Source organism: Panthera pardus, unplaced genomic scaffold, assembly GCF_024362965.1.
Source record: "Panthera pardus isolate Hobbes unplaced genomic scaffold, ASM2436296v1 HiC_scaffold_12, whole genome shotgun sequence".
In the NCBI taxonomy this organism is placed as follows: domain Eukaryota; kingdom Metazoa; phylum Chordata; class Mammalia; order Carnivora; family Felidae; genus Panthera; species Panthera pardus.
This window is the reverse complement of record NW_026526677.1, coordinates 5236543-5261928: the sequence shown is the minus strand read 5'-3', so window position 1 is coordinate 5261928 and position 25386 is coordinate 5236543. Positions and strand designations below refer to the sequence as shown.

The window sequence follows — 25386 nt, the reverse complement described above, 5'->3', positions numbered from 1 at the left end:
TTTCTTTCATTTGAGAGAGACAGAGACAGTGTGAGTGGGGGAGGGGCGGAGAGAGAGGGAGAGAGAATCTTAAGCCCGATGCGGGGCTCGAACTCACCAAACCGTGAGATCATGACCTGAGCCGAAACCAAGAGTCGGACACTTAACCGACTGAGCCACCCAGGTGCCCCGAATGGTGAACTTCTTAATGGCCTTGTCCTTTGGCACACACTGGGCATAGCTGGAGCGGTGAATAAGCTGCATGTGGCCATGGCCTTGTTGGGGATCTTTCAGTGCTTCAGGAGTGACTGCTTAATGGGTACAGGGTGTTGCTCTGGAGTGATGAAATCTTTGAATCTAGACAGAGGCGGTTGTCGCAATCACAATGCAGAAAATACCACAGAATCCCATCTTTAAAATGGTTAGTTGTATGTTATTTGAATTTCACCTCCACAAAAGTGAAAGACTATGACCCCATTTGTTCATGCTCTTTTCGGTTCTTCTCGTTCATTTACTCTAATGAAGCCAGCTGCCATGTTGTGAGCTGTTCTATGGAAAGGCCCACGTGGCAGGAACTGAAGGTAGCCTCTGGGACCACAGCCGGTAAGAAGCTGAGACCTTCAACCCAACAGCCCACAAGGAACCAGAGCCTGCCAACAGCCATGGGAGGGATTCAACCCAACAGCCATGGGAGGGAGTTTGGAAGTGGGTTATCTGCATTGTAAGCAGTGAGACGACTAGAACTCTATTGCCCTAACTGTAGCCCGAGGTGCACGGAGACGTCCGTGTGGGACAACCGCAGTCGACATTCCTGTTCACAGAGCAAGAAAATGAGAGGCACAGTAGACCGGAACTGACCCAAAGCCGCGCTGAAATCCAGCCAGCAAAATGTTGGCAATCCCTCCATCAGGTTCCTCGGTCCAGGAAGAATTCTCCATGGCTCTTGGCTCTGCTTTCTGGGTCTTGGTCCTCTGAATCACCCTTCCTCGTTAACGCGAGGGCGCGCACGCTTGCAGCTGAGTGGTTTTCACAGTTCCATTGCATGGATGGACCACATTTTGCTGATCCATTCATGGGTCAATGGCCCCTTGAGTCGTTTCCACATTGTGGCTATTGTGAGTCATGCTGCGACAAACATAGTAAGTCTTCGAGCCCCTGCTTTCCATTCTTTTGAGTACATACTCAGACGTAGGGCTGGATCATATGGTAATTTCATTTCATCTTTTCATGTATGTATCGGCCATCTGGCTGTCATCTCTGAGGACATGTCCAGTCAAGCCCTGTGTCCACTTTGAGTCTGGTTGTCGATCTTGCTGTTGTTGGGTCTCAGGTGTCCTCTGTATATTCCGTATATTGTCCTCTGCATATCATCAGACGCACGTTTTGCAAATGTTTCCCTTTACTCTACGGATAGCGTCTTTTGATGCACAGAATTTAAAATTTTTCATCAAGCCTAGTTTGTCTATTTTTCCTCTGGTCCCCTGTGCCTTGGAAAGACTGTTCTGTACGACAGTCCTCCCCTCCATGTGTCTCTCCTCTTGCATTTTACCAAAAGCGCCAGGAAGAAAGCAGACGCTGCCTTCAGCACTTTGCCTGAAATTCTTCAGGCACATTGTCCACTTTTCACACAGCGACGGATACCCCTGTCACTGAGCTTTCTGCCACCACATCACAAGAATCACCTTCTTCTTTTTCTTTTTTTTCTTTTTAACGGTTGTTTATTTTAGAGAGAGAGACAGAGACAGAGCCCAAGCCGGGGAGGGGCAGAGAGAGAGGGAGACATGGCATCCGAAGCAGGCTCCAGGCTCCGAGCTGTCAGCACAGAGCCCGACGCGGGGCTCGAACCCACAAACCGTGAGATCATGACCTGAGCCGCAGCCGGCCGCTCAACCGACCGAGCCCCCCAGGCGCCCCAAGAATCACCCTTTTTCCACATCCAATAACACATTCTTCGCTTCCTTTGGAGCCCCCACTGACACTGTTCTCAAAGTCCAGATTTTGACCAACAGTCTGTTCAAGGCAATTTAGACTTTCTCTAACATGATCCCCAAATCTTTCCGGGCTGCACCCGCTGGCCAGTTCAAAAACCACCCTCTTGCTTTTAGCTATTTATTATGGTAGCACTCTCTTTCCAGGTATCAAAATCTGTATGAATTATCTGCTACTGCATTAACAAATTACCCCCAAACTCAGTGCCTTAAAAAACCATCACTGACGATCACAGTTTCCCTGGGTCGGGAATCCCACTACAGCTTCGCTGGGCCCTCTGGCTCAGGGTCTCTCAAGGGCGGATTTTGTCAGCCTGGATTTGGGAATTGCTGTGAACCAGTGGCCCCTCGGGGTCTCCCTTCCCCTGCCCACAACAGAATGCCTACCGCACTGGGACAAAGACTCCATTTGTATCGTTTTGGCCACTGATAGCTTTCAAGCCCCCTTCTCCCTTTGGCCCTACATCTGGCCAGCCCGGTAAGAAAGCCCCCGTGCAGCCCCCTTCTCCCTTGGTAGAAATTTCAAGCCAAATTTCAAGTCGTGGAAACCCAAGCCTGCTCACGGGCATCCCGCTTCGTGCTGTGAACGGGGCGGCCGGACGATGAACACAGACGATGGGTCTTTCTTCTGTCAGCGTACTCACTGGGCTCGCTCCACGGGAACCCACGGGTGGTGGGCTTGGGCAGGCTCAGGAAATTGCTGGCACGTCTGTGCTCCAGGCGCTGCCCTCTCCGTTGGTTCCATCGGATCTTACCCAGCCTCTGCCTTACCTCTAGCTGGTTGAAGCCAGACGTAACGATGGGGGAAAGGGCCCAAGGGCCAGGCCCCAGACGGGGTTGAGAAAGCATGCAAAGAAACAGATCCTGAGGATCCTGACCCCGGACCGCACCCTGGCAGTGCTGAGCCATCCGTCGGAGAGAAGAATGGGAATGGTCACAGGTCGCAGCCAGGCACCGACCCCCACCTTTCCCAAGAGCTGCCTGGAAAGGGTGGTTGGGCCCCGGGGTGGTCGCCGGGCGTGAGCGCGACGCGGCGACGTCTGGAGCCTGGTGCTTCCGCGGGCCTTGCTTCACCAGCGCTCCCCAAGGTCAAGGCGCTTCTGTTGTGTGGCTGCCCTCCCTGCACGGCTGTATTCTGATCCACTTGGGGACTTCCTGCAGGATTAAAAAAAAGTGTGTCAATAGAAGGGCCCCTAAACTATCCTGAGTTACAAAAAGCTAAGATAAAGTTACTGCAGGTGAAGACAAAAATACTATTCGGAGGCCTCTGACCGGCCTCCTCAGGAGAGAGCTGCGGGACATAAGACACTCGGCCGCAGCCTGGCACGGGCTCTCAGCCGCGGGGCACCCCACCACGCGCCTCACAGTCCCCTGGCCCCTTTGGTTGCAAGGCCTCCTTTTTGGTACACGTGACAGGGACCACAGGGAGCCGGCAGCTGTGGCTTGGTCCCCGTCTCACTGTCTGTGCAAGTAGTCGACCTTAAACCCAAAAGTGGCTCATTGTGTCCTCACCAGGCAAATCAGCCGGGCCTTGACCTCGGCCTTGTGGGTCAGCTCGACCTGCTGCACCACCGGCTACGCCACAAGCACTTCCTCGATGCCCTCCGAGCACTCCTTTCTCGACCAGACCTTGCTCGTGCCCCTGAGAGGCATGAGCGGCTCAGGACGGCTGCCCACGGGTTTCTCGTGTGAAAAGCTGCCACCGGCAGCTCCCACACCCCATTAAACCAACCGCTGGCCGCACATTGGGCCCTATGGGAAATGAGCTCATTACCCTCCAGGCAGGTGTCCGTTACGTCTGGGCCGTGGAGGTTCAACATGGGCTCAACTTAGCCGCAAGCCTCCTTGCTACAGTACAGGTGACATCTGTAGGATAAAGCCTTATCTCGGTCATCCGGCGTATTCCCCGTGCAATCCTTGGTCCCTTGCCAGAGACTGAGGGGGAGGCCACCCCTCTCCCAGGGTCGGTAGCCACTTTGGGAGCCCCCGGGAATAAGCAAGCAAACAAGAAAGGGGCTTCGTACACTTTGAAGCTCTGGTGAGGGAGCCCTCTGGAGACATCGGGCCCTCCCCGATCAAACGTGGGGCCCGCGGGCACCTCGGTTGGCTGAAGTGTGGGCTGTTCTTGGCTGCGGAGTGCACCCTGGCCGACCAGGGACGTCAGTGCACTTTTCCTGACTCTGACTCCCCAGCCTGTGCTAATGGATGGGCCACCAAAAAAACAGAACTACTCGGGTAGCCTCGAAACGCCCAATATGCGACACAAAACGACTCAACCTGTCCCAAGCTTTCCAACCTCAACAAGTATCAGAAGGTCTTACCTTCTTTCGAAATACAAAAGGCTCATCGCTCTCTTTTTAAAAAAGTTTATTGACTTATTTCGAGAGAGAGAGGAGGAGGAGGAGGGGGGCAGAGAGAGAGAGGGAAAGACAGCATCCCAGCATGGGGCTCGATCTTGTGAACCATAAAATCATAGAGTCAAAATCAAGAGTCGGACACTTAACTGCTTAACTGACTGAGCCACCCAGGCACCTCCCCTCTCTCTTTTTCTTTTTTTTTTTTTTTTTTTTTTTTTTCCCTCTCTCTTTTTCAAAAAGCTTAGCAGGGCGCCTGGGTGGCTCAGTCGGTTGGGCATCCGACTTCGGCTCAGGTCGTGATCTCACGGTTTGTGAGTTCGAGCCCCGCGTCGGGCTCTGTGCTGACAGCTCAGAGCCCAGAGCCTGCTTTGGATTCTGTGTCTCCCTCTCTCTGTGCCCCTCCCATGCTCACTCTCTGTCTCTGCCTCTCAACAATAAATAAATAAACATTAAAACAATTTGTTTTAAAAAAACTTTAGCCCACCTTTGGGGCATCTGGGTGGCTCAGTCAGTTAAGTGTCCAACTTTGGCTCAAGTAATGATCTCGTGGTTCGTGAGTTCAAGCCCCGCATCGGGCTCTGTGCTGACAGCTCAGAGCCTGGAGCCTTTTTTGGATTCTGCGTCTCCCTCTCTTTCTGCCCCTCCCTGCCCCCTCTCTCTCTCGAAAATAAATAAACATTTTTTAAAAGTTTATTTATTTGTTTATGTAATCTCTACACCCAATGTGGGGCTCCAACTGATGACCCCGAGGTCAAGAGTCACGTGCTCTAACCACTGAGCCAACCAGCACCCCCCAAAGACTCATCTCTTGAACAAAACACTTGGGAAAATTTCCACATCCGCAGCCTTACTCTCACCCTTTAAGGGAAAAAGACCAGATTGAGGCCCAAGGGGAATCCTTTGAACGTGACCCTCTAATTATAAATTTCAAGAGGGCTCGACGCCTACCTTTGATATCCTGAGGACATCCACCTACCTAAGCTGCAAGATTTACCAAAAATATAAAATGCACAATTACGATCCCAATGAAAACCTCTCACGGGACAGTTAAGAGTTAAAATTGGCATATCATAAAGTGTGTTCCAGTAGGAGGTGCTCCCAAGTCCTCCTGGACACGCAAATATTAACCAAGGTCCCCAAACAATGCTTATTCCAGGTCAGGGCTTCCAGGCCCTCAGGCCATTGCATAAAAATGCATCTGCTCAGCTCTCTGGCTGTTCTTTGAGCTGGACTTGGGTCAAGGACACTGCCATCCTTTGGGGGATTCCACTCAGGTTTGAAATACTCATGGACCATCTTTCGGCCCCATTGCCATCCAAGATCGTTTGAGTTATTCAATATTCTGTAGGGGCCACAGCCTCCTAGAATCTAAGATAATAAATCCATTCCAACAAGACACAATCTTGGAATTCTTCAACTGATCATCTGTCACAATTAATGTTTATTTATTTTTGAGAGAGAGAGACAGAGTGTGAGTGGTAGAGGGGGCAGAGAGAGAGGGAGACACAGAATGAGAAGTAGGCTCCGGGCTCCAAGCTGTCAGCACAGAGCCCCACGCGGGGCTCGAACCCACAGACCGCGAGATCATGACCTGAGCCAAAGTCGGACGCTCAACCGACTGAGCCACCCAGGTGCCCCAACCCTCTTTCAAAATTAAAAGGGAGTCACGCTTTACAGCAAAAGGCCTCCAAAATGACAGACTGCACCCACAGACGGCCTCTGACCTTCATGCCTCTATATGTTCGTGTTATTAGCGAACGGAGTTGTTCTAAAATACTGGAAGCGGTACCAACAGAATGTGGGCACCCTTGGGCTCCTTAATCCACAGCAGGAATACTACCGCCGCGGGGTGGGGTGACTGACTCATTATCCCGTGACATTCATCCATCTTTGTGCCTCCCTGACCAATAGGGCTCTATGCCTAAAGGTAATACGTTTGGCTCAAATTATTATATTCCAGATTCCAACGAGATTACTCTTGCCTCCTGCTAACTCGTGCCCAGATGTCAGATTCATTCCCAATGGTGCTGCCCTCTGACCACCACGTCCCTGCCAACGGACAGACTGAATTCTGGGGGTGACTCCAGTGTCACCTTCCCCATAGGTGCTCTACTCTGCCCATAGCCCTTGAAAACATCACAGCACTCCTCAAATCCCTCCAAAAACAGACCTTGAGCCCCAACCTCCCCCCTCTTTTTTCTCTTGTACCCAGAATCCCTCCAAACAATATGACAGTTGGGCCTTGAGCAACATGGGTGTTAGGGACACCGACCCCCTCCACTGTTGCAAATTTGAGTGTAGCTTTTGAGTCCCTCAAAACTTAGCTGCTAAAAGGCTACCGTTGACAGGAAGCTTCATGGATAACGTAAACAGACTATTAACACATATTTTGTGGGTTAGGTGGACTGTGTTCTTATAATAAAGTAAGCTAGACAAAAGAAAGGGTTACGAAAACCATAAAGAGGAGAAAATACATTTACAATTTTCACCGTACTGTAAAAACTCCACAGATAGGTGGGCCCATGTGGTTCAAGGGTCAACTGTTACGTATACGCCTACCTAAAATTACAGCCCACGGCCCTAATCAAGTGTTGAGCTTACCATGGGCCAAACTGGCCCTGCCTTCTCTAATTAATGCCTACCCTGCTAACCTTCCAGAAACTTTAATTGAAGGTAATTTTCCCTCACTGCATAGACCTACAATTATCCCCAAATTTTCAATCATTGTTAAATTGTACGTGAGATTCCTTTCCTTTTATTTATTATTTATTTTAATTATATATATTTTTTTTTTTTTTGAGAGAGAGAGAGAGAGAGAGAATGCATGAGCCAGAGAGAGGCAGAAGGAGAGGGAGAGAGAGACTCTTAAGTAGGCCCCGACTCAGGGCTCGATCTCACGACTGTGAGATCATGACCTGAGTCAGAATCAAGAGTCGGACACTTGACCGACTGAGCCACCCAGGTGCCCCTATTCCTTTCCTTTTAATACCAGCTTGACTGAGATATAATTCTCTTTTTTTTTTTTTTTTTTTTTTTCAACGTTTATTTATTTTTGGGACAGAGAGAGACAGAGCATGAACGGGGGAGGGACAGAGAGAGAGGGAGACACAGAATCGGAAACAGGCTCCAGGCTCCGAGCCATCAGCCCAGAGCCTGACGCGGGGCTCGAACTCACGGACCGTGAGATCGTGACCTGGCTGAAGTCGGACGCTTAACCGACTGCGCCACCCAGGCGCCCCAGAGATATAATTCTCATATCCTGAAATTCATCCTTGTAATGGACGATCCTCGTGTATATAATTCAGTGGCTTTTCGTATATTCACAGAGCTGTGTACACATCCTCACTGTCCACTTTTAGAACGTTTCCATCGTTCCAGAAAGAAACCCCAGAGCCATCAGCAATCACTCCTTCTCCCCACCTCCCGGGCCCCGGCACCCACAAATCTGCTCGCTGTCTCCAGGGACTTGGCTCTTCTGGACATTTCACACAGACGGGATCCTACCCTCTGTGGCTTTTTTGTGCCCAGCTTCTTTCACTGAGCAGAATGTCTCCCGCTCTCATTGACGCCGCAGCTTTGCGGGTCCCCTTCACATCACGAAAGCCCCGGTCTGCCCGGGGCCGCCCCCCACCCCCCACCCCAGCTGAGCTCCACCCTTGACCACAGCCAAGATCCAAAGCCACCCTTGCTACTCACTCTTGTTTCACTCCAGACCCACCGAGCCTTCTCTTTGGGGAATCCTTTCACCGCTTACTATGTGATTAACACATTTTATGCTGTGTCCACGGGTACCTATGTGCCTCTGCTATCGGAGGCTGCGATCAAGGTGTTGGCTCTGTTCGGTTCCCCCCGGTTGCAGCCCTGAGGTCCCCATTTTCTCTCAGCTCCCGGCCAGTCTTCCTCCAGGCCAGCAAGAGAGCCTCTCTGCCCAGAGTTCTTCTTTTAAAGGCCTCAGCTCAAGCCCACTCAGGTAATCTCCCTTCTGATTACCCGACAGGCAACTGATGGGGAACTTGTTCCCGGGGGCTCTCCCAGCACGAGACCCCACCCACATTCACGGGGAGGGCCTGGGAGTCCTGGAGGCCAGCTTAGCACTCCACCCATCGCTGCCGTGTTCTGTTAGAAGAAAATCGCTAGGTCCATCCCACAGCCAAAGGGAGGAGATGTCACAGGTGTGACGGCTCAAGGGACAGAGATCACTGGGAGGCTTCTAGAAGCACCTGTCGTGCACACCTCTTTCTCGTAGTTAGGGGAGGTGCTTGGAGGGAGGAGTGTCTAATCCCGCTCCTTTTGGTGCCTTTTTAAAAAATGTTTATTTACTGGGGCACCTGGGTGGCTCGGTCGGTTGAGCGTCCGACTTCGGTTCAGGTCGTGATCTCACGGTTTGTGAGTTCGAGCCCCGCGTCGGGCTCTGTGGTGACAGCTGGGAGCCTGGGTCCTGCTTCGGATTCTGTGTCTCCCTCTCTCTCTGCCCCTCCCTCACTTGCACTCTGTCTCTCAAAAATAAATAAACATTAAAAAAATTGTTTATTTACTTATTTTTGAGAGACAGAGAGAGAGCAGGGGAGGGGCAGAGAGAGAGAGAGAGAGAGAGAGAGAATCCCAAGCAGGCTCAGCACACAGTCCCATAAACCGTGAGATCGTGACCTGAGCTGAAATCAAGAGTCAGATGCTCAACCCACTGAGCCACCCAGGCATCCCTCCTTTTGCTGTTTTTTAGCTTCCATTCACTGTGATTTGTTTCCTCGCGTGCTCTATAATTTTGGACTGTGAGCTCAGCCTCAGAGGGGCTTCACGTGAGAAATCTTGGGTGTTCGGGCCTCAGGGAGCCATCAGAGAGGTCTTCCAAGTGTATTTGCCCGGAGCCCCAGGGATGCTACCAAGCCACATTAAAAGAAATTTTAATGTTAATTTCTCAATGTTGGGGCTCCTGGGCCACACGGATGGGGTGAATCCTTGGTAGGCACTCCAAACTTCCAGAAAGCGTGCCTGAAAACATAGAACTCTCAAGGCAAACTTTTTTCCCACCCAGAGCCCAAAGTTCCTTATGTCTTCCTGTGTCTGTGGGTGGGATTTCTTCCATCCCTTTCCCTAAAAGTGTCACTTTTCCACGGTCCAGCTTTCCGCGTGGCCTTAACACCAGCCCCTACCTGGTGAGGGTCGCGGCCCTCAGCGTGGGCCCTGGAGAACTTTGCTTACTTTCCTGACAGCTCAGCTATGTATTTAAAAAGCAGGTTATTTTCTAGCCAGCACCTTTAGGTGTTCCCAAGAAGGAGAATTTCCGGCTATCTAACCTGCTACCGAGAAATTAAAGATAAACCGGATCTCAGACTGTAGATTCTCGGAGTCATTTAATTTAAAAACCTTCCTGGTGCAGATTGACAAAATCAAACTGCTGTTGGTGGGGGGGGGGGGGGAGGGGGGGGGTGTGAGGAGGTGGGGTGGGGGGGGTGACAGTGATGGCCCTGCTGATCTTCCTTCCACTCAGGGGCCCAGAAACCACACCAGTCACTTTATCCAGAAGGGATGGAGACGAGGGATGATGGTACCTCACGACCACACCTGGAGGGTCTGCGGCCACGAGCAATTCCACTGCCTGTCCTGGGTGCTCTGTGTCTTGCTTGTCATGGGGGCAGCCTGCCATGGGGGGGGGGGGTCTCCTCCAAGTGCCAGGAGCAGCGAGGGGGTCTGTGAAGTCTCCTAATGGGGAACTCACTAGGCACGAGAAACGTGATCAGAAACCACGCGCCCCTCCCGTGTGGCTGCTCCATATTCCCGGGCCACCTTCCAATCTGTTCCAATTAGAGTCCTTGTCTAATATTGAGATAGATGTTAGAAATGGCTTTAGGAAAATTAAAAATAGATCTACCCTACGACCCAGCAATTGCACTACTCGGTATTTATCCCAAGGGTACAGAAATGCTGATTCGAAGGGGCACATGTACCCCAATGTTTATAGCAGCGCTATCAACAATAAATGAAGTATGGAAAGAGCCAAATGTCCATCGACTGACAAATGGATAAAGAAGATATATATATATATATATATATATATATATATATATATATATACACACAATGGAATACTACTTGGTGAATAAAAAGGATGAGATCTTGCCATTTGCAACTATATGGATGGAACTAGAGTGTGTTATGCTAAGCAAAATAAGTCAGTCAGAGAAAGGCAAATATATGATTTCACTCATGTGGAGTTTAAGAAACAAAACAGATGAACATAGGGGAAGGGAAGCAAAAATAAGGTAAAATCAGAGAGGGAGACAAACCATAAGAGACTCTTAAATACAGAGAACAAATGGAGGGTTGCTCGAGGGGTGTTGGGTGGGGGGATGGGCTAAATGCGGGATGGGCATTAAGGAGGGCACTTGTCGGCATGAGCACTGGGTGTTGTATGTAAGTGATGAATCCCTAGATTCTATTCCTGAAATCCTAAAAAAAAAAAAAAAATGATGACTTTGGGGGCACCTGGGTGGCTCAGTCACTTAAGCATCTGACTCTTGATTTCAGCCAGCTCAGGTCATGATCTCAGGGTTCATGAGTTCAAGCCCAGCATCAGGCTCTGCATTGACAATGCGGAGCCTGCTTGGGATTCTCTCTCTCTCCCTCTTTCTCTGCCCCTCCCCTGCTCGCAACATCTCTGTCTCTCTCAAAATAAATAAACTGAAAGAAAGAAAGAAAGAGGGGGAGAAAGAAAGAAATGACTTTGGACGGTGACAAATTATAGACCTATTCCCGCCCCCTCTCACCCTTGCCCGGCACACCCAGGGGTCCACACTCTGAATAGCACCCAGCCCTGCATTCAGAGGCTAGTGTCTGATTGCCCAGCTCTGACGGGAGTTTAGCTGCAATCCTGCCGGGAGGATGTTGTCGTATCTGCTGCCAGAGAACCTTCCTTTCCGCACAGATGCTGATGGGGGTCTCGAAGGGCAGAGGGATGGCGCTCACCTGGACTACAGGTCACTCAATGTGACCCTTTCCGGGTCTGCTTGTCAGTGAAAGTCTGAGCTTCCGGCCCTTCACCTGCCTGAGTGTGCAGGCCACCTGGTAGGGAGGCTGGGGCGGAGGTGGGGGTGGCAGGTGGGGACCTATGACCCTTACTATAGCTGTCGCCTTCCCTGCCCTCCATGCCTGCAGGACCCCGGAATCTGCCAAAGACAACCTGATAGCGGGCTTATGTTGGTTTGCAAAAGATGGGGGGGGGGGGGACTCCTTTGTCATGAGTCACAGATCATAGATTTACCCACCTTCCCTGGTACGAGGCCCAGAGAGGAGGCAGCGGGTCCTCGGGGCAAGCGGTGCCACAGGGTCCAGTGAGGGACTCACTGAGGTTGGTTGAGAGCTTTCTCTGTGCCAGCGCTGTGCTAAACGTTCTCGGTTCCTGGCACCCTTGGTGCCTCGGTCATTTTCCACAGCGCTCCCAGGTCAAAAGAAATATCTAACATCTAATGTCTATTTACCAATTATTTTAGGTCCAAATAACTTAATACAAATTTATGTCCTAACAACTTAGTGGTCATTTAGGAAATAGAATATGCATAAATAGGAAGAGAAAACCATACTTTTATCTCATTCTTCAATAACTACCACTACTTGGGGCACCTGGGTGGCTCAGCTGGTTAAGCATCTGACTTCAGCTCAGGTCATGATCTTGCCTTGCGTTCGTGAGTTGGAGCCCCACGTCAGGCTCTGTGCTGACAGCTCAGAGCCTGGAGTCTCCCCCTCTCTCTGCCCCTCCCCCACTCGCACTCTGCCTCTCTCTCTCTCTCTCAAAAATAAACATTAAAAAAAAAAAAAAACTACCACTACTTACTAATCGGCTGTGTGCACTGGCCGGCTTCTCACACCTTGAAATCAGACTGGACGCCCCCCAGCCTCACTTCCTGGTCCATGGTGGTGACTTTCCCTTCTTATCCCCAAAACCACAGGAAACCCAACGTCTCAGAGATACAACGTGAAGGGAATGTGCCGTGATCTAATGTTGAAGCTGGGAGCCACGTGGATCTATTAGTTCGCTTGGGGTGGAAAGGTACGCAGGATTGCTGCTTCCCTCCAAAATTTAGAAAATGTAAGATATTCTCTGCATCCTTGTGAGTTTCCTACGGAGCCACTGTGCTGAGGGGTTTCAAACACGTCTCCTTGTTTACCGACGCTGACTTTACCAAGGACTCTGCGGCTCAGATGGGTCAGGCCCTTGCCTGAGGTCACAGAGCCTGGCTCCAAGGCCCCCTAGAGGTTGCTAGATGCAAACTCGAGCGAGGCCAGAGAGAAGAGAGTGGAGGCGTGGTTTATGGTGGTGGGCGTGGGGTGTCTAAGAGAACTGAGGCTGAAGTGGGTGTGGACACGGTCTGGCCTTGGCCTTCAGGGGGTAGAGGGAATGTGGGGGGTGAGGAATGGTGCAGCCACAGCAGAGGATCTGTTGGGGTGCAACCCGGGCTTTATGACCCTCATGTGGCCCCCTTAGCTGTCCTCACCCAGGCGTTCAAAGCCCTTTCCAGTGGGGTCTCAGTCCCTCCCATGGGGGTCGTGGAGAAAGGGGCGCCCTCAGGCTGTAGGGGGTCTGTGGCTCTCATGGGCCCGGCCGCTGAGGCTACAGCAGGCCAGTGGCCAAGTTCACCGGGGCTCAGACAACCATTCTCCCTGCCCAGACCAGCAGGGGCGACCTTGACACGGCTCAGAAGTGGACCTGGCTCCCAAAGGAGTCCCTTGGGGGAGCTGCAGGCAGAAACACCCCAATAGACAGAAAAAGGATGAGGACGGGCGGGAGGGCTGGAGATGTTTATGGAGACTGCAGGAGGGGCGGTGGGAGTTGGACCTTCGGAGTCTGTCGCGCCCTCTAGACCCACGAGGGACCGGCAGCCCCGTCACACTCTCTGCCGCGGTCCCCGCAGGCCAACCGGGCGCTTGTCTCTCCCGGGTGGACACGGTGGGACCTGGAAAAACAGGTGGGTGTGGGGAGGGGCGGGGCTTCCAGGAGGGAGGCCGGGCGGATGGGCGGGGATTAGGGGGCCCGCCCCCTCGGCGGGGGTCAAGGGGTCGGAGATCTTGCCCCAGGAGGGTCAGCCGGGCACCCGTCCCGGGCGCCCTCCTTACCCCCGCAGCTCGAGACTTCCCGGTCAGGACAATACAAAACCTCTTTATTTCTCATTTTCTATAAAAAGTCGTGTCTCTTCACAGACCACGGGGGTATGATGTGCAAAGCGCGCGGTGCACTGGGCGGAGCCCCGCAGCCGAGAGCGGAGCTGGGGCGGGACTGGGGGCGGTGGCGGCAGGAGGACCCCGCCCCTTCTGGGGCCCGGGGAGGGGTCGTGGAGGGCGGCCCCGGAGGTGGGGGGGTCGGCTGTGCCGTCGGTCTCTCCAACCCAGGGGTCTCAAAGCTCCGTCTCGTCCAAGAGGGGCTGCGGGACGGGCCCCCGCTGCAGGTGGCCCGGGGGCTCCGGACGGCCGTTCCCGAACACGCGGCTGGGGGCCAAGGTCCTTCCTGAAGGAGGCGAAGTCACGGGGGCCCCGACCTGAGACGCGGTAAACCGAGGCCGGCGAGCAGGCTGGGCCCCTCACTGCTCCTCGGGCCCGTCGCCTCCCAGGGCCTGTTCGTAGGGGCAGGGCCGGCGGCAGAGGCCGGCCGGCTCCGGGCCAGGCCGGGGACCCGCGGGCGGCGCCTCCTCCTCCACGCCGTCCCCCGGGCCGCCGCCACTGCCGCCTCCGCCGCCGCGCTCGCCCTCCGCGTCGCTCTCGTCCGAGTTGTCCTCCTCCAGGTACCGGTAGCCGCGCACCTTGTGCTGGGGCCGCGGGATGCGGGGCTGACGCGGGACCACACCCCGCCGCAGCTTCTGCTCCATCCACAGGTACGAGGCCGCGGCCGCCACCAGCGTCAGCAGCAGCACGGCCAGCTTAGCCTGTGCGCACGAAGAGGGATGCTGGGGACCCGCGGGTCACCGCCCCCGCGCCTTCCCCGCTTAGCCCCTCGCGGGACAGGCGCGCTCGCGTCCCGCATCTCACTGCACAGCTGCCAAGCCACCTTAGCTTCCTGAGCACCCTGCCGCGGGCGAGGCTCAGACCCCAGCTCTGCCCCTCCCTGGGGCTTAGACTCCTGTGTCCCTTAGCGCAGGCACCCTTGTAAGAAATGCCTCTCAGACGTTTCTGGCTGTAGCCCACAGCCAAACGTAGTTCCCCATCATAACAGTCCATACACACATATAAGCAGCACATCCTGCTCTCATGTCTTCTATTTCATTTTTTCAAATGTTGGGTCTAGACCTGCTAAACTGACCCACCAGTAGGTGGGAGCAGAGCACGAGGAACCCGGCTCCCCGCAGGCCAATGAAGGGAAGACCCTCCCCGCCCAGCTCAGAGCTGACGTCCTGTGAACAGATCATCAAACTGCCCGCAGGTGTCTGGCATGAACACCCAAGGAAAGAGAAACTGTGAACCCCTTCAGAGACAGGTAAACTGAGGCCCATGGGAGGTGAGGCAGTAAGCGGGTCCTGGGTTTGGAGTGGGCTTGACCCGGCCCTTGGGGAGTAGTGCCTTTTGGGGGGCTGTGAGGCTAGGGTGGGCACTCAGAAAGTATCTGCCTGGGTGCTGGCATGAGGGGTCCTAACGCCCCCAGAGACCCTCCTCCTACCACGCTCAGGCTCACCTTCATGGGCAGGCTTGAGCCCAGGTACACTGTGAAGATGGCCACTGCCTGCCACCAGTGGTAGATGGTGAAGACGAAGTCTTGCCTTTCTTTGTCCTCGTAGAGGATTCCCAAGAGTGCTGCAGGTGGGCAGGACAGGGCAGGAAGGGGAGAGGGGTCAACAGGGACCAGAATGGCTGATCTCCCACTTGTGACCCCCTCAGAGCCAGCACTCGGTTGGTGTCAGCCCTTGGCCTTGGAGCTCCTGGAAAGCCCTTTGAGCCGGTCCTGGCCTGCCCCCTGGTGGAAGCCCCGTTACTACGCTGCCTGGGGAGCTGAGCAGACGCAGGAACAGGTGAACTTTGCAGGGGGTACAGTGTGGGCCTCACTCTGGAGCACATGTGTGGTCTCAAAAGCGGAAAACTCTATATGCCGTCATATCCTGTCATCTCTCGGACCCCAGGTGCATAACGCCAGGCCTTTGGAGGCTGTTTCTCCTCACCCTGGGCTCAGGGAGGGCAAACCGCTTGCAGCAACAAGCTTTCTGCAAATCAAACCTGAAACGGGGAGGTTTGAACTTCCCCTGGGCTGGGAACAAAGGCCACCGGACAGGGAGTCAGGAGACTCAGGACTGTGAAGTGGAGAGACTTAGTACAGAGACGAGGATTCAAATGTTGGCTCTATGGGGTAGTCTCAGCGTAAGTTAACTCCCCATGGCCAGTTTTCCCAAATGTAAATGAGATGATGCATATTATATGTCGTGTTCTGAGGTTTTAATGTGAGAGCGCCCACAGAGCACCTAGCAAATCGTACCCTCACCTGCCACTCAGGACATTAACTTCCCTGCCCTAAGGCCTTGCAGCGTGACCGCTCCTCCCAGGGCTACTGTGGAGGGACAGGGAGCCCCCCCCCCCCCCAGGGTTCACAAGGAGGAGGCAGGAAGCAGAACTGGGCAGGCAGAAGGGGATTCCAGGACCAGGTCCTAATCCAGACCTGGTACCAACACCGGATGCTGCCCAGATCTGGCGGCCTCAGAGCAACAGCCAAGAGAGTGTGGCCCAGAATGCGGGGCTCCATGCCCTATGACAGATGCGGATACCTGACTGTCTGATGGCGGGTGCAGGGGTCACCTGAGCCAGCCCCCGCCCTGCCCACAGCAGGCATGACCTCCACCACATCACGGCCCCAGGGTGATGTTCAAAACTGTTAACAGCACTGGCCCATCACAGCAGATGCTGATGTGAAAGATCCAAATAACTGCACCTGAGGTCTTCAGGCCACACCCTGTCCCCCCCGCACCTGTGTGTACTGACTGCGTGTCGCGGGCATATGCCCACCTGCGGGCAGCGAGCATCACACAGCTGAACTCTGACCCACCCACCCCCACTTTTCTGCCAACAGAGTTCCACTCCCCGGGGCCCCCACCCCAGCAGCCCAGACTCAGGGCCCGGACTCTGCTACTCTGCAGACCGGCGTTGGGGCTTCATGCCTGCTCCCAGCTCTTCTCCATAAAAAGGTCATGTGTGCGCCTGCACCCTGGAGCACGTACAGGGCCACCTGCTGCTTCCCAGGCACCCTAGAGCACGGACTGGCAATCTGCTCCCAGTCAGGGTGGGCCCTGTCCTCTGGTTGGAAAGCAAAGTATCCCAAGTGTGGTTTTCCACACTGTCGCTCAGAGGTGCCCACAGAGCCCTGTACCTACTCCGTGTAGCCACAAGATCTCACGCTAACCGCCCCCACCCCCAGTGGCCACAGGGCCCCAAGCCCACCCTGGGGTGTCGACAGGATGTCCATGGCGTGCAACTCCCATACCTGCCCCTGGTGCATCCACAGCCCTCCTCATCTGTCCCTGCAGCCCATGGAACTTCCTCCCACTCCTGGGAGTGTCCACAGGGATGCTCGCCCACCTCCACCATAACAGACCCCTAGTGTATCCATGGGACCCCATGTCTGTCCCTGGGATCTCTGTGTTCCTCCCCAACCACCCCGAGGTAGTCACAGGGTCCCCTGCCCAGCCATCCCAGTGCCCATGGCTATACTCACTGCTGAGCCCAGTCTTATTCAGGGCACTGCCCACACCCCAGAGGACAGCCGCTACGTAGAGGATCCAAATGTGTCGCAGGACCCGAGGTGTGGGGGCCCAGAAGAAGAGGCTGAGAGTGAGCAGCAGGTGCACTCCAGCCCCAGCCACCAGGGGCACCGGGCGCGGCAGCCACAGTCCCAGCAGGCCTAGGAGCGAGGCAGCGGAGGCGCCCAGGCTATAAGCCACGAGGAGGTGGGCCAGGCGTTCCAGCCCCACGGAGCACACACCATAGCCCTGGGGGGACAGGAGTGAGTGTCAGAGGTCAGCTGGCCCAGGCTCTGGCCCTCCCTACCTGAGGTCTTCAGGCCACACCCTGTCCCCTCTGGACCAAGTCAGGGCTAACTCCTGGGAAGTTCATGGGGAGCTTCTGAAGGCACAGACAGGGGAGAAGGCTTGAACAATGTCCTCAGATACCAAGGCTGTACCCCGCATGGAACTATACACTTTATGGGCGTTATTCTGTCTCAACCATGTAACAGCTCTGGGAGCAAGCATGGTTATTAGAATCACTTCACAGATAGAGGTTAAAATAACATGCCTAAGGCAGTGGGGGAATGGCGGAAGGGAGGGAAGAAAGGAAGGGGGGTGTCTGGGACGCACCTGTGCATACTTATACATGTATTCAAAACCTTTAGCCGAAATACAAATTTAACCTGAAGTTCTGTATATTATCTGACAACGCTATGCAGGGGGTTACTTACCAGGGTGAGACCGGTGCAGGCAAAGAGGACCTCGAAGCCGCTGTAGATAAAGAAGGGCACGAGGTGCCGCAGGCGGAAGTCGCGCACGTGCTTGAAGGGCAGCTGGAAGATGTTACCCCAGCCCACGCTGCGCAGGTCGATCTCCTCAGTGGGCCGGTAGGCGGCGCCGCACAGGCCCAGAACCTGCGGACCCGCGGACTGAGGGGGCGGGCTGCCAGGCACTCAGGCCTCAGGCCCGGCCCCTAGACACACCCACAGACCTCAGCCCCGCCTCCTAGCCCCATGCCCCGCCCCCAGGCACATCCACAGACCTTGGCCTCACCTCCGGGCTCCGCCCCTAAACACACCCATAGATTTCAACCCTGCTTCTCAACCCTGGGCCCTGCCCTTAGACTCACCACAGACTTTAATCCCGCCTCCCAGCCCCCGGGCCCCGCCCCTAGGCACACCCGCAGACCTAAGCTCCACCCCCCAGCCTTTGGCCCCGCCCGCAGGCTCCCCGGTAGACCTCGGCCCCGCCTCCCAGCCCAGGGCCCCGCCCCTAGACACACCCACAGACCTACAGACCTCAGCCCAGCCTCTCAGCCTCGGGTCCTGCCCCCAGCTTCACCCATAGACCTCGGCCTTGTTTCCCAGCCCCGCCTCCAGGAAGAAGCCACGCCCAAGCCACGCCCCCTGCACCTTAGTCCTACCTCTCGGGTTCTGCCTCCAGCCCAGTCCTCTAGGACCCCGTCTCCAGCTCCACCCCAGACCAGGCTTGGTCCCCCTTTCCTCGTTCTCTGGGATTCCAACTCCAGGTTCATTCCCAAAACCTCTAGCCTGGCTCCTAGGTTCAGGCTTCCTCCCCAGGATTCAGACCCGGCTCCCACCTCAGACCAGGACATTGCCCGGGCTGCCTGCCAGCAACGCGCCCAGATGGCACCCGTTTCTCCCCGCCTCAGTCCCCAGACTTTATTGACTCCGCCGCCACCCCATCCAAGGCCGCACCAGCAGCATGGCCAGGAAGGCCACTGCCATGAGCACGCTCTCCACCACAATGAGGTTTCGGCTCCGTGGTAACGTCTTCAGAACTGTCTTGTTGAAGCCACTGAGGATGCCCTGGCTGTTAGTACCTGAAGAGTGGGACACAGGGCGTAGAGCACACTGTCAAGTCAACCACAAAGAAATGGAGCAAGGAGGGAGGGTGCAGGGGAGAGTCAGAGGTGGTGGGTGAGGACAGTGCTTGCAAAGGCAAGGTTCATTTGGGGAGCAGCTTGGAGGAGAGGGCCACTGGGGCTGGAGGGGCCACAAGGAGAGGAACACCTAGCCCCCCTTCCTGCCCTAGTGCCTGGAGGCTGGAGGTGCGGACCAGTCCATCCCCCAACTGCATGCATTCACCCTGCAGTGATTGAGCTCTGAGGATATCTGTGGCTCAGCCCAGATGGCATCTCCTCCGGGCAGCCTTCCCTGATGCACCCTGTCCCCACCAGGCTGGGTCAGATGTCCTGACTGCATACTCCTGCAGGGTCCTTTGCCTTGCCCGTAAGAGGTGTGGGCCACCAGGCTCTCAGCCCTGGACCTGTGGGCAAGGGCATCCTCTCTGGGCACTCTCAAGAGCCCCGTGTCTGCTGGATGACTCAATGGGGGAGGTGAACAGGCCTGGGGGTCCCACCCCATGCAGACTAACCGCAGCTCTGCACGTTGTAGAGTGTGTGGTTCAGGTCATACAGGTAGTGGTTCAGGAAGTAGATCATGGGCAGCTGGGCACAGGCGAAGCTCAGCTGTGGGCAGGAGGGCAGCTTGGGCTGGGCTCAGAAGCAGGCACGGGGCACAGGCATGATCTGAAAGGGGTCTGGGCACAGCCTTGGCCGAAGAGGAGCCCTCCCCCCCGGCTCTGGGGGCGGCCTGGTGGCAGGAGGGAGTGCCCAGCGCAGGAGGACTTTCTCCTCGACAAGGAGAGGAGGAGGTCGGTCACCAGAGGTCGGTAAGCAGAGGGTGGCTCAAGAAAGGGCAGTGGGACTGGAGGGTTGAGAAGACTGTGGGATGGGCTCCAACGTGTGGGTCCTGGGCTTGCAACACCCTCCCCGCATGGCGCCAACGTGGAGCTGACTCACATGGAAGAAGCTATAGAAGATCGCTTGGAAGACCAGGAGGTATGGCGCGTGGGAGCCCCGCGGCGGGCGCTTCTGGGGGCCCTGATCATCCTGCTCCTTATAATGCGAGTACTCGTAGTACTTCTGAGCCATCCTGGACCACAAAGGAGAGAAAGCTTCCCCCAGTCCAACCTCTACCCGGTGCCTCTGCTTCCTGCACGCAGGGCTACGGGCTGCGTCTCACGGACGGGGAAACTGAGACCCGAAAGGCAGAGCGAGCTCCGCCAGCTGAGGTTGGCAGTGCGGCAGAGACACAGCCAGGTCTCCAGCCTCCCGCCCTGCGGCCCCCCAGGCTCACCTGGTGATGTAGTTGCCCATGGAGGCCCAAAGAGGCACAATGGCCATGCCCAAGGCCACAGCTGAGGGCACGAGTGTGTAGTAGCGTTCCCAGTAGTTGGTGGAGACAAAGAGGGCATAGATGCCCACAGCCAGGAACATCATCCACTTGGTGCCAAAAAACCTGCGGGCAGTAGGAGGGATGCTGGCACCGCGAGCCTGCCCAGACCACTGGGGCCTGAGACCAGAGGGGCCACAGGCCCGGGTGCCGGCTCGCCAACCAGGCGGTGCGAGACAGGGAGTAATCCCTGGCCTTGGAGTCAGGGGCTCTAAGAGTAGCAGAGACAGGGACTTGCTGGTGGTCTCAGTCCCAGGTCCCCACAATCAGTTTCCACAGCTTAAGGGGGAGCACAGAGCCCAAACCACAGGCTTCTCGTGGCCACTGCAAGGATGGGGGGAGAAGGGGCGGTGTCACCGGTCAGTGGCCTGCGTGCACATCCAGCCCTCATTTGTGTTCCGGGCTGGCTCGCGAATCCCCCTTCTCCATCCAAGCTCACGTGCTGTGGCTTCGGGGCCCAGGGACGCAAGTCAACCTGGGTCGAGGAAACTTAGGACCAGAGAGAGGTCCTGGCAGGACCAACATCCCTTCCTCCCTGCCCATCGCTCTTGCCGTCCACTGTGGTCATTTGGGAAGCTCCGTCCTCACTGGCTTCTAGGACAACAGGCTTGCTGACTCTGAGAAAATGCCACACTGGGCTTAAAGGTGGTTGACCACTGACCGGATAAGGGCCCGCTCAGGGCACGGAGGCTAGTCAGGCTAAAAACCACTGCCAGGAGCTTTGGGGTGTTTTTGAGTTATTTGCGCTCATTAGTTCCTTTCCTTGCTTTGGCTTCCAGGAAGCTCAAAGCCAAATGACTCTGATTTTCTGATCACAATTACTTTCTCTATTACAGGGCCCCAGTTCTTTTATTATCCTTATTTTGCCATATAAACAATAGACAGGCAGCCCACTCTGATCTATGGGGGGGGGGGGGGGCAAGTCACATTTTGATGGAGTAAATGAGCAAAAAGTAAAAATATCAGCACTCATTGCTGGTGAGGCTGTGGTTTAAAAAAATGATGCGCACAGCCCAAGGTCATGCAAATGGGCACAGCCCTCTAGGAAATCAGCCTGATAGTTTGGGCAAGGGGCAAGCTTAGGGCGAGGGAGTCAAACTTTCCGACTGCCAGGTGCTACCGGTGGGACCTGGGCAAGCCGTTGAATGTCTCATTTTCTCCTCGTCTCTTAGATCTCCCTGGGATCCTAGGGAATGAGGTAACGCTCAGAAAGGGCCCAGCACATGGGAAATAAAGACTTAGCTGTTATTAGCAACAGTGGTATGTTTTCAGAGCCATAGTCTTTCTCTGATCTGCTAAAGGTACCGCTAGAAATTTATTGTAGAATTTTTTTTTTAATTTTAAGAAGGAAAGAGCTACAAGCATAAAGTGAATATGCAAAAAAAAAAAAAAAACAAAAGGAGAGGGGCTGAATGTCCAACTCTGAGCCACGGTTGGGTGCCCCCATCTCTGCAGAAGATTCTACTGTCACAGACTCCTCAATGTGAAAACTGAGGAGAAGGCCACGTGCAGTGAAAAGAAAGCAAGCAAACGTGAATTCGGCACACGCTCTTGTGACAAGGACGTAAACGTTTATCCCTGCATGCTGCTGGGACAACAAAGTCAGCTGATTTACTGGAGGGCTTGGGAGGGTTTTCTTTTTTCTGATTTCAGTTAGGATCCTAATGGTCTTTGTACGATGATGTTAAAGGAGTTTGGGGTTTGGGGTTTTTTGTTTTTGTTTGTTTGTTTGTTTGTTTGTTTTAAGATAGAGGAACTAAAACCCATCTAATTGGTCTGCTAGTCTCTGGGTCTCATCTGAGCGGAGACCCGCCTCCTGGTGGGGAGGGTGCATGTGGAGGGGGGTTTTGCACTGGCCAGAAGGCTGGACCAGATGCTTCCAAGGCTCAGGTCCAGGGTAGATCGTCTGGGGCTCCTGCCGGGCCATGTCTTCCCTCAATATCGGCCATGGGGCTGATCAGGCCGGGCTTGGTTGCCTGGGTGTTAGGGCTGATCAGATCCTCTCCAGAGATTCCACAGCCCTGGTCTTGGAAAGGTCCCTGTAGCTCCAAACCACGGAGGAGGGCACAAAGACAATGCCATGTGGGGCACAGGCAAGGTGAGGGAAGGGGCAGGAGTGGATTTCGGTTGTGGGAAATGTGCCCTGGGGTCAAGTTCCTGCTCCCTTCCCTAAACCTGGGTCCTCCCCTCTCTCTCACCCCTCCAGGTAGGCAAGGCGCCTCCCCAGCTCCCCACCCCCAAGAACACCGGGGCAGGGGCAGGGGGAGACCCCATGGGCCAAGAGCCCTTGCACCCTTCAGTATCTGACTGACAGTCCAGCCCTGTTGGGGACAGCAGCAACGCACCTGATAAGCACAGGTGTGTAGAGCAAAGCGGCGATGGGCGTCACGTTGATGCCCATCAGCATCTTGCTGTCGATGTCGGGCAGCCCCATGTTGCCATACTTCACCTCGCGGTAGGTCTCATCGTAGTGCAGGATCAGCTGCATCTGCAGGAGGCCTGGGGGGCAGGGGGCGGGCACAGAGGGGGCAGCCTAACTCCCGCCGCAACGGAACAGAGGCCGGCGCGCGAGCTTGGAGGGAGCGCCAGTCCCGGATTCCAACGCCCATGAGGACCGAGAGGGATGCCCAGGCTGGGCCAAGCGTCCTGACAGCCCGTGGCAGCGTCGGCCACTTGAATCCAGACCCTCCCCGCACCCCCCCCCCCCCTTCCCCCATACACACGTCCAGCGCTCCAGATCTGGAAGGCGGCAGACCCGCCCAGGGCGCCCAGACCCTGGCCACGCGCTCCCGAAGGTGCTGCCTGGGAATCCAGAACACTGCACCTGACCCCACCTCCATGTGGTGAGGCCACAGCTGCGGCAGCTGCGAGCGCGGCAGGGGAGGAAGTGAAAGAGGAAGGGAAGCCAACCGGCCCCTAAGGTTTCTCTTTCCCTGACCGGGGCTGGGAAGGGAGGCCGCGGGGAAGCCGCGGGGTCTGGCGCTGCGGGCCGCCTACCCAGGTAGACGGCGTAGGTGAGCATGCCGCCCGCGCTGGCCGCCAGCACGTTCTTGAGCACGCCGAGGCGCTTGCGGCGGTAGTAGCGGCGCTCCTCCTCCTCCTCGTTGTAGTTGGGGTACGCGCCCACCAGCTCGTCCAGCTGCGGGGCACGCACGGCGTGCACGTCGCACCCGGGCTGGGGGCCCCGGGGGTCGCATCGCACCGCCCCACTCCCGGGACCCGCTGCCACGGCCCGACCCGGGGGCGGCGCCTCCCCCCCTCCCCCACGCCGGGGAGACACCCCCCCCCCCCCGCGCTCCCGGTCCTCGCACCCCCCCTCTCACAGACCCGTCCCCGCTCACCGGAGCCCCCGGCCCGTCGGGGACCCCGAGCCGGTCCTCGTCGCCCTGCGGCCCCGCGGCCCCCGCCACGCGGTAGAGCGGCGGCACCGCCTCCATGGCCGGACCCCGAGGGAGCACTGACGGCGGCCGCCTGGGGTGCACGGGCGGCGGGCGGGACACTTCCTCCAGGCGGCGGGCCCCGCCCCCGCCCCGCCCCCGCCCCCGCCCCGCCCCGCGGGTCGCCGGCTCGCGAGGGGCGGGGCCTAAGGTGTCCGCGAACGCGGGGGCGGGGCGGGGGCGGGGCGGAGGGGCGGGGCCGGTGTCCCCGGGCCGCCGGGACCTGGCCTCGGAGACGCGAGGAGCAAGTTGGACTCTTCGCTCAGCCACTTCCTGGCTTGGTAGCTTTGGGAGTCAACTCCACTTCTCTGGGTCTCCGTTTTCTCACTCAGCACGGCTTCCCAGGGCAATCACCGGATTGCTAAATTAATGCAGAGCCTTGGGGGGCCTGGGGGGCTCAGGTCATGATCTCAACGGTTTGTGGGTTCGAGCCCCATGTCGGGCTCTGTGCTGACGGCTCAGCGCCTGGAGCCTGCTTCGGATTCTATGTGTCCCTCTCTCTCTCTTTGCCCCTCCCCTGTTCGTGCTTTCTCTCTTCTCAAAAATAAAACCATTAAAAAAAATTTTTTTTTTTTAATTAACGCAAAGCCTTAGAAAAGTGCCAGGCCATAATAGGCTCTACTCAGGGCTACCACTGTCACCCTCAGCTCCACCTCCACGCCCCATGCGGTGTGTTCGCAGGTCAGCAAAGGGCCCCCCACAGCAGCCCCACGGAGGGATCCCACCACCGGACTTGACAGCCGGTGCCCTCCTCCCATGCACCGCCCTCCAGTTGCGGTGTGGCGGCTGCAGGCAGAAGTGGGAGGCCGCTGGCTGCGCCCCGGAGCCTCCTGCACCCTCCCCGTGGGGTCCGCCCTGCAGCGGAGCCCCCGGAGCTCTTGCGTTGCAGGAGCTGAGGCTCCACAGCGCTGGCTATCACCTTGGTTGCAACCACTTGGGAAGCTTTTAAAAATCTACAGTTCCCAGGTCAGTCTCTTCAACAGATGGTGTTGTGAAAACTGGATAGGTAACCTCACGCAGAAAAATGAAGCTGGATCCCCATCTGACACCCTCACAGAATTTAATTTGAAATGGATGGAAGGCTTGGGGTGCCTGGGTGACTCAGTCCGTTAAGCATCCGACTTCGGCTCAGGTCATGATCTCGAGGTCCGTGAGTTCGAGCCCCGCGTCGGGCTCTGTGCTGACAGCTCAGAGCCTGGAGCCTGCTTCGGATTCTGTGTCTCCCTCTCTCTCTGCCCCTCCCCCGTTCATGCTCTGTCTCTCTCTGTCTCAAAAATAAATAAAACATTAAAAAAAAATTTGAAATGGATGGAAGGCTTAAAACCATAAAACCCCTAAAAGAAAACAGGGCAAAAGCTTCTTGACATGGGTCTTGGAAAGATTTTTTTGCCTATCACACCAAAAGCACAAACAGTACAAGAAAAAAAAATCAACAGGTGGGACGACATCAAACTTAAAAGCTTCTGCACAGCAAAAGAAAACAGTTAAGAGATAGCAAAGGTCGGTGAGGATGCAGAGAAAATGGAACCCTTGTGCCCTGCTGGTGGGGTGGCAAACTGGTCCCGCCATCTTGGAGAATAGTCTGGAGGCTCCTCAGAAAACTCACAGTAGAACCACCACATGATGTAGCAATCCCACTTCTGGATGTACGTCCAAAGGAAAAGAAAACAGGTTATCGAAAA

At 55.8% G+C, this 25386-nt stretch overlaps 1 protein-coding gene across 1 annotated transcript; it reads right to left on the bottom strand.

Moving 5' to 3' along the window:
• Positions 1-13455: 13455 nt before the first annotated feature.
• On the bottom strand, positions 13456-23787 carry UNC93B1 (unc-93 homolog B1, TLR signaling regulator). The gene is made up of 11 exons (XM_053899385.1): positions 23609-23787; positions 23265-23406; positions 22613-22766; positions 20172-20333; positions 19835-19967; positions 19408-19501; positions 18729-18853; positions 17742-17924; positions 17001-17274; positions 14979-15097; positions 13456-14235 (listed from the first exon to the last, which is right to left on the bottom strand). Exons 1-11 carry the CDS (start codon positions 23702-23704, stop codon positions 13894-13896), a joined length of 1824 nt encoding a protein of 607 aa, XP_053755360.1. The 5' UTR covers positions 23705-23787; the 3' UTR covers positions 13456-13893.
• Between the last annotated feature and the right edge of the window lie 1599 nt (positions 23788-25386).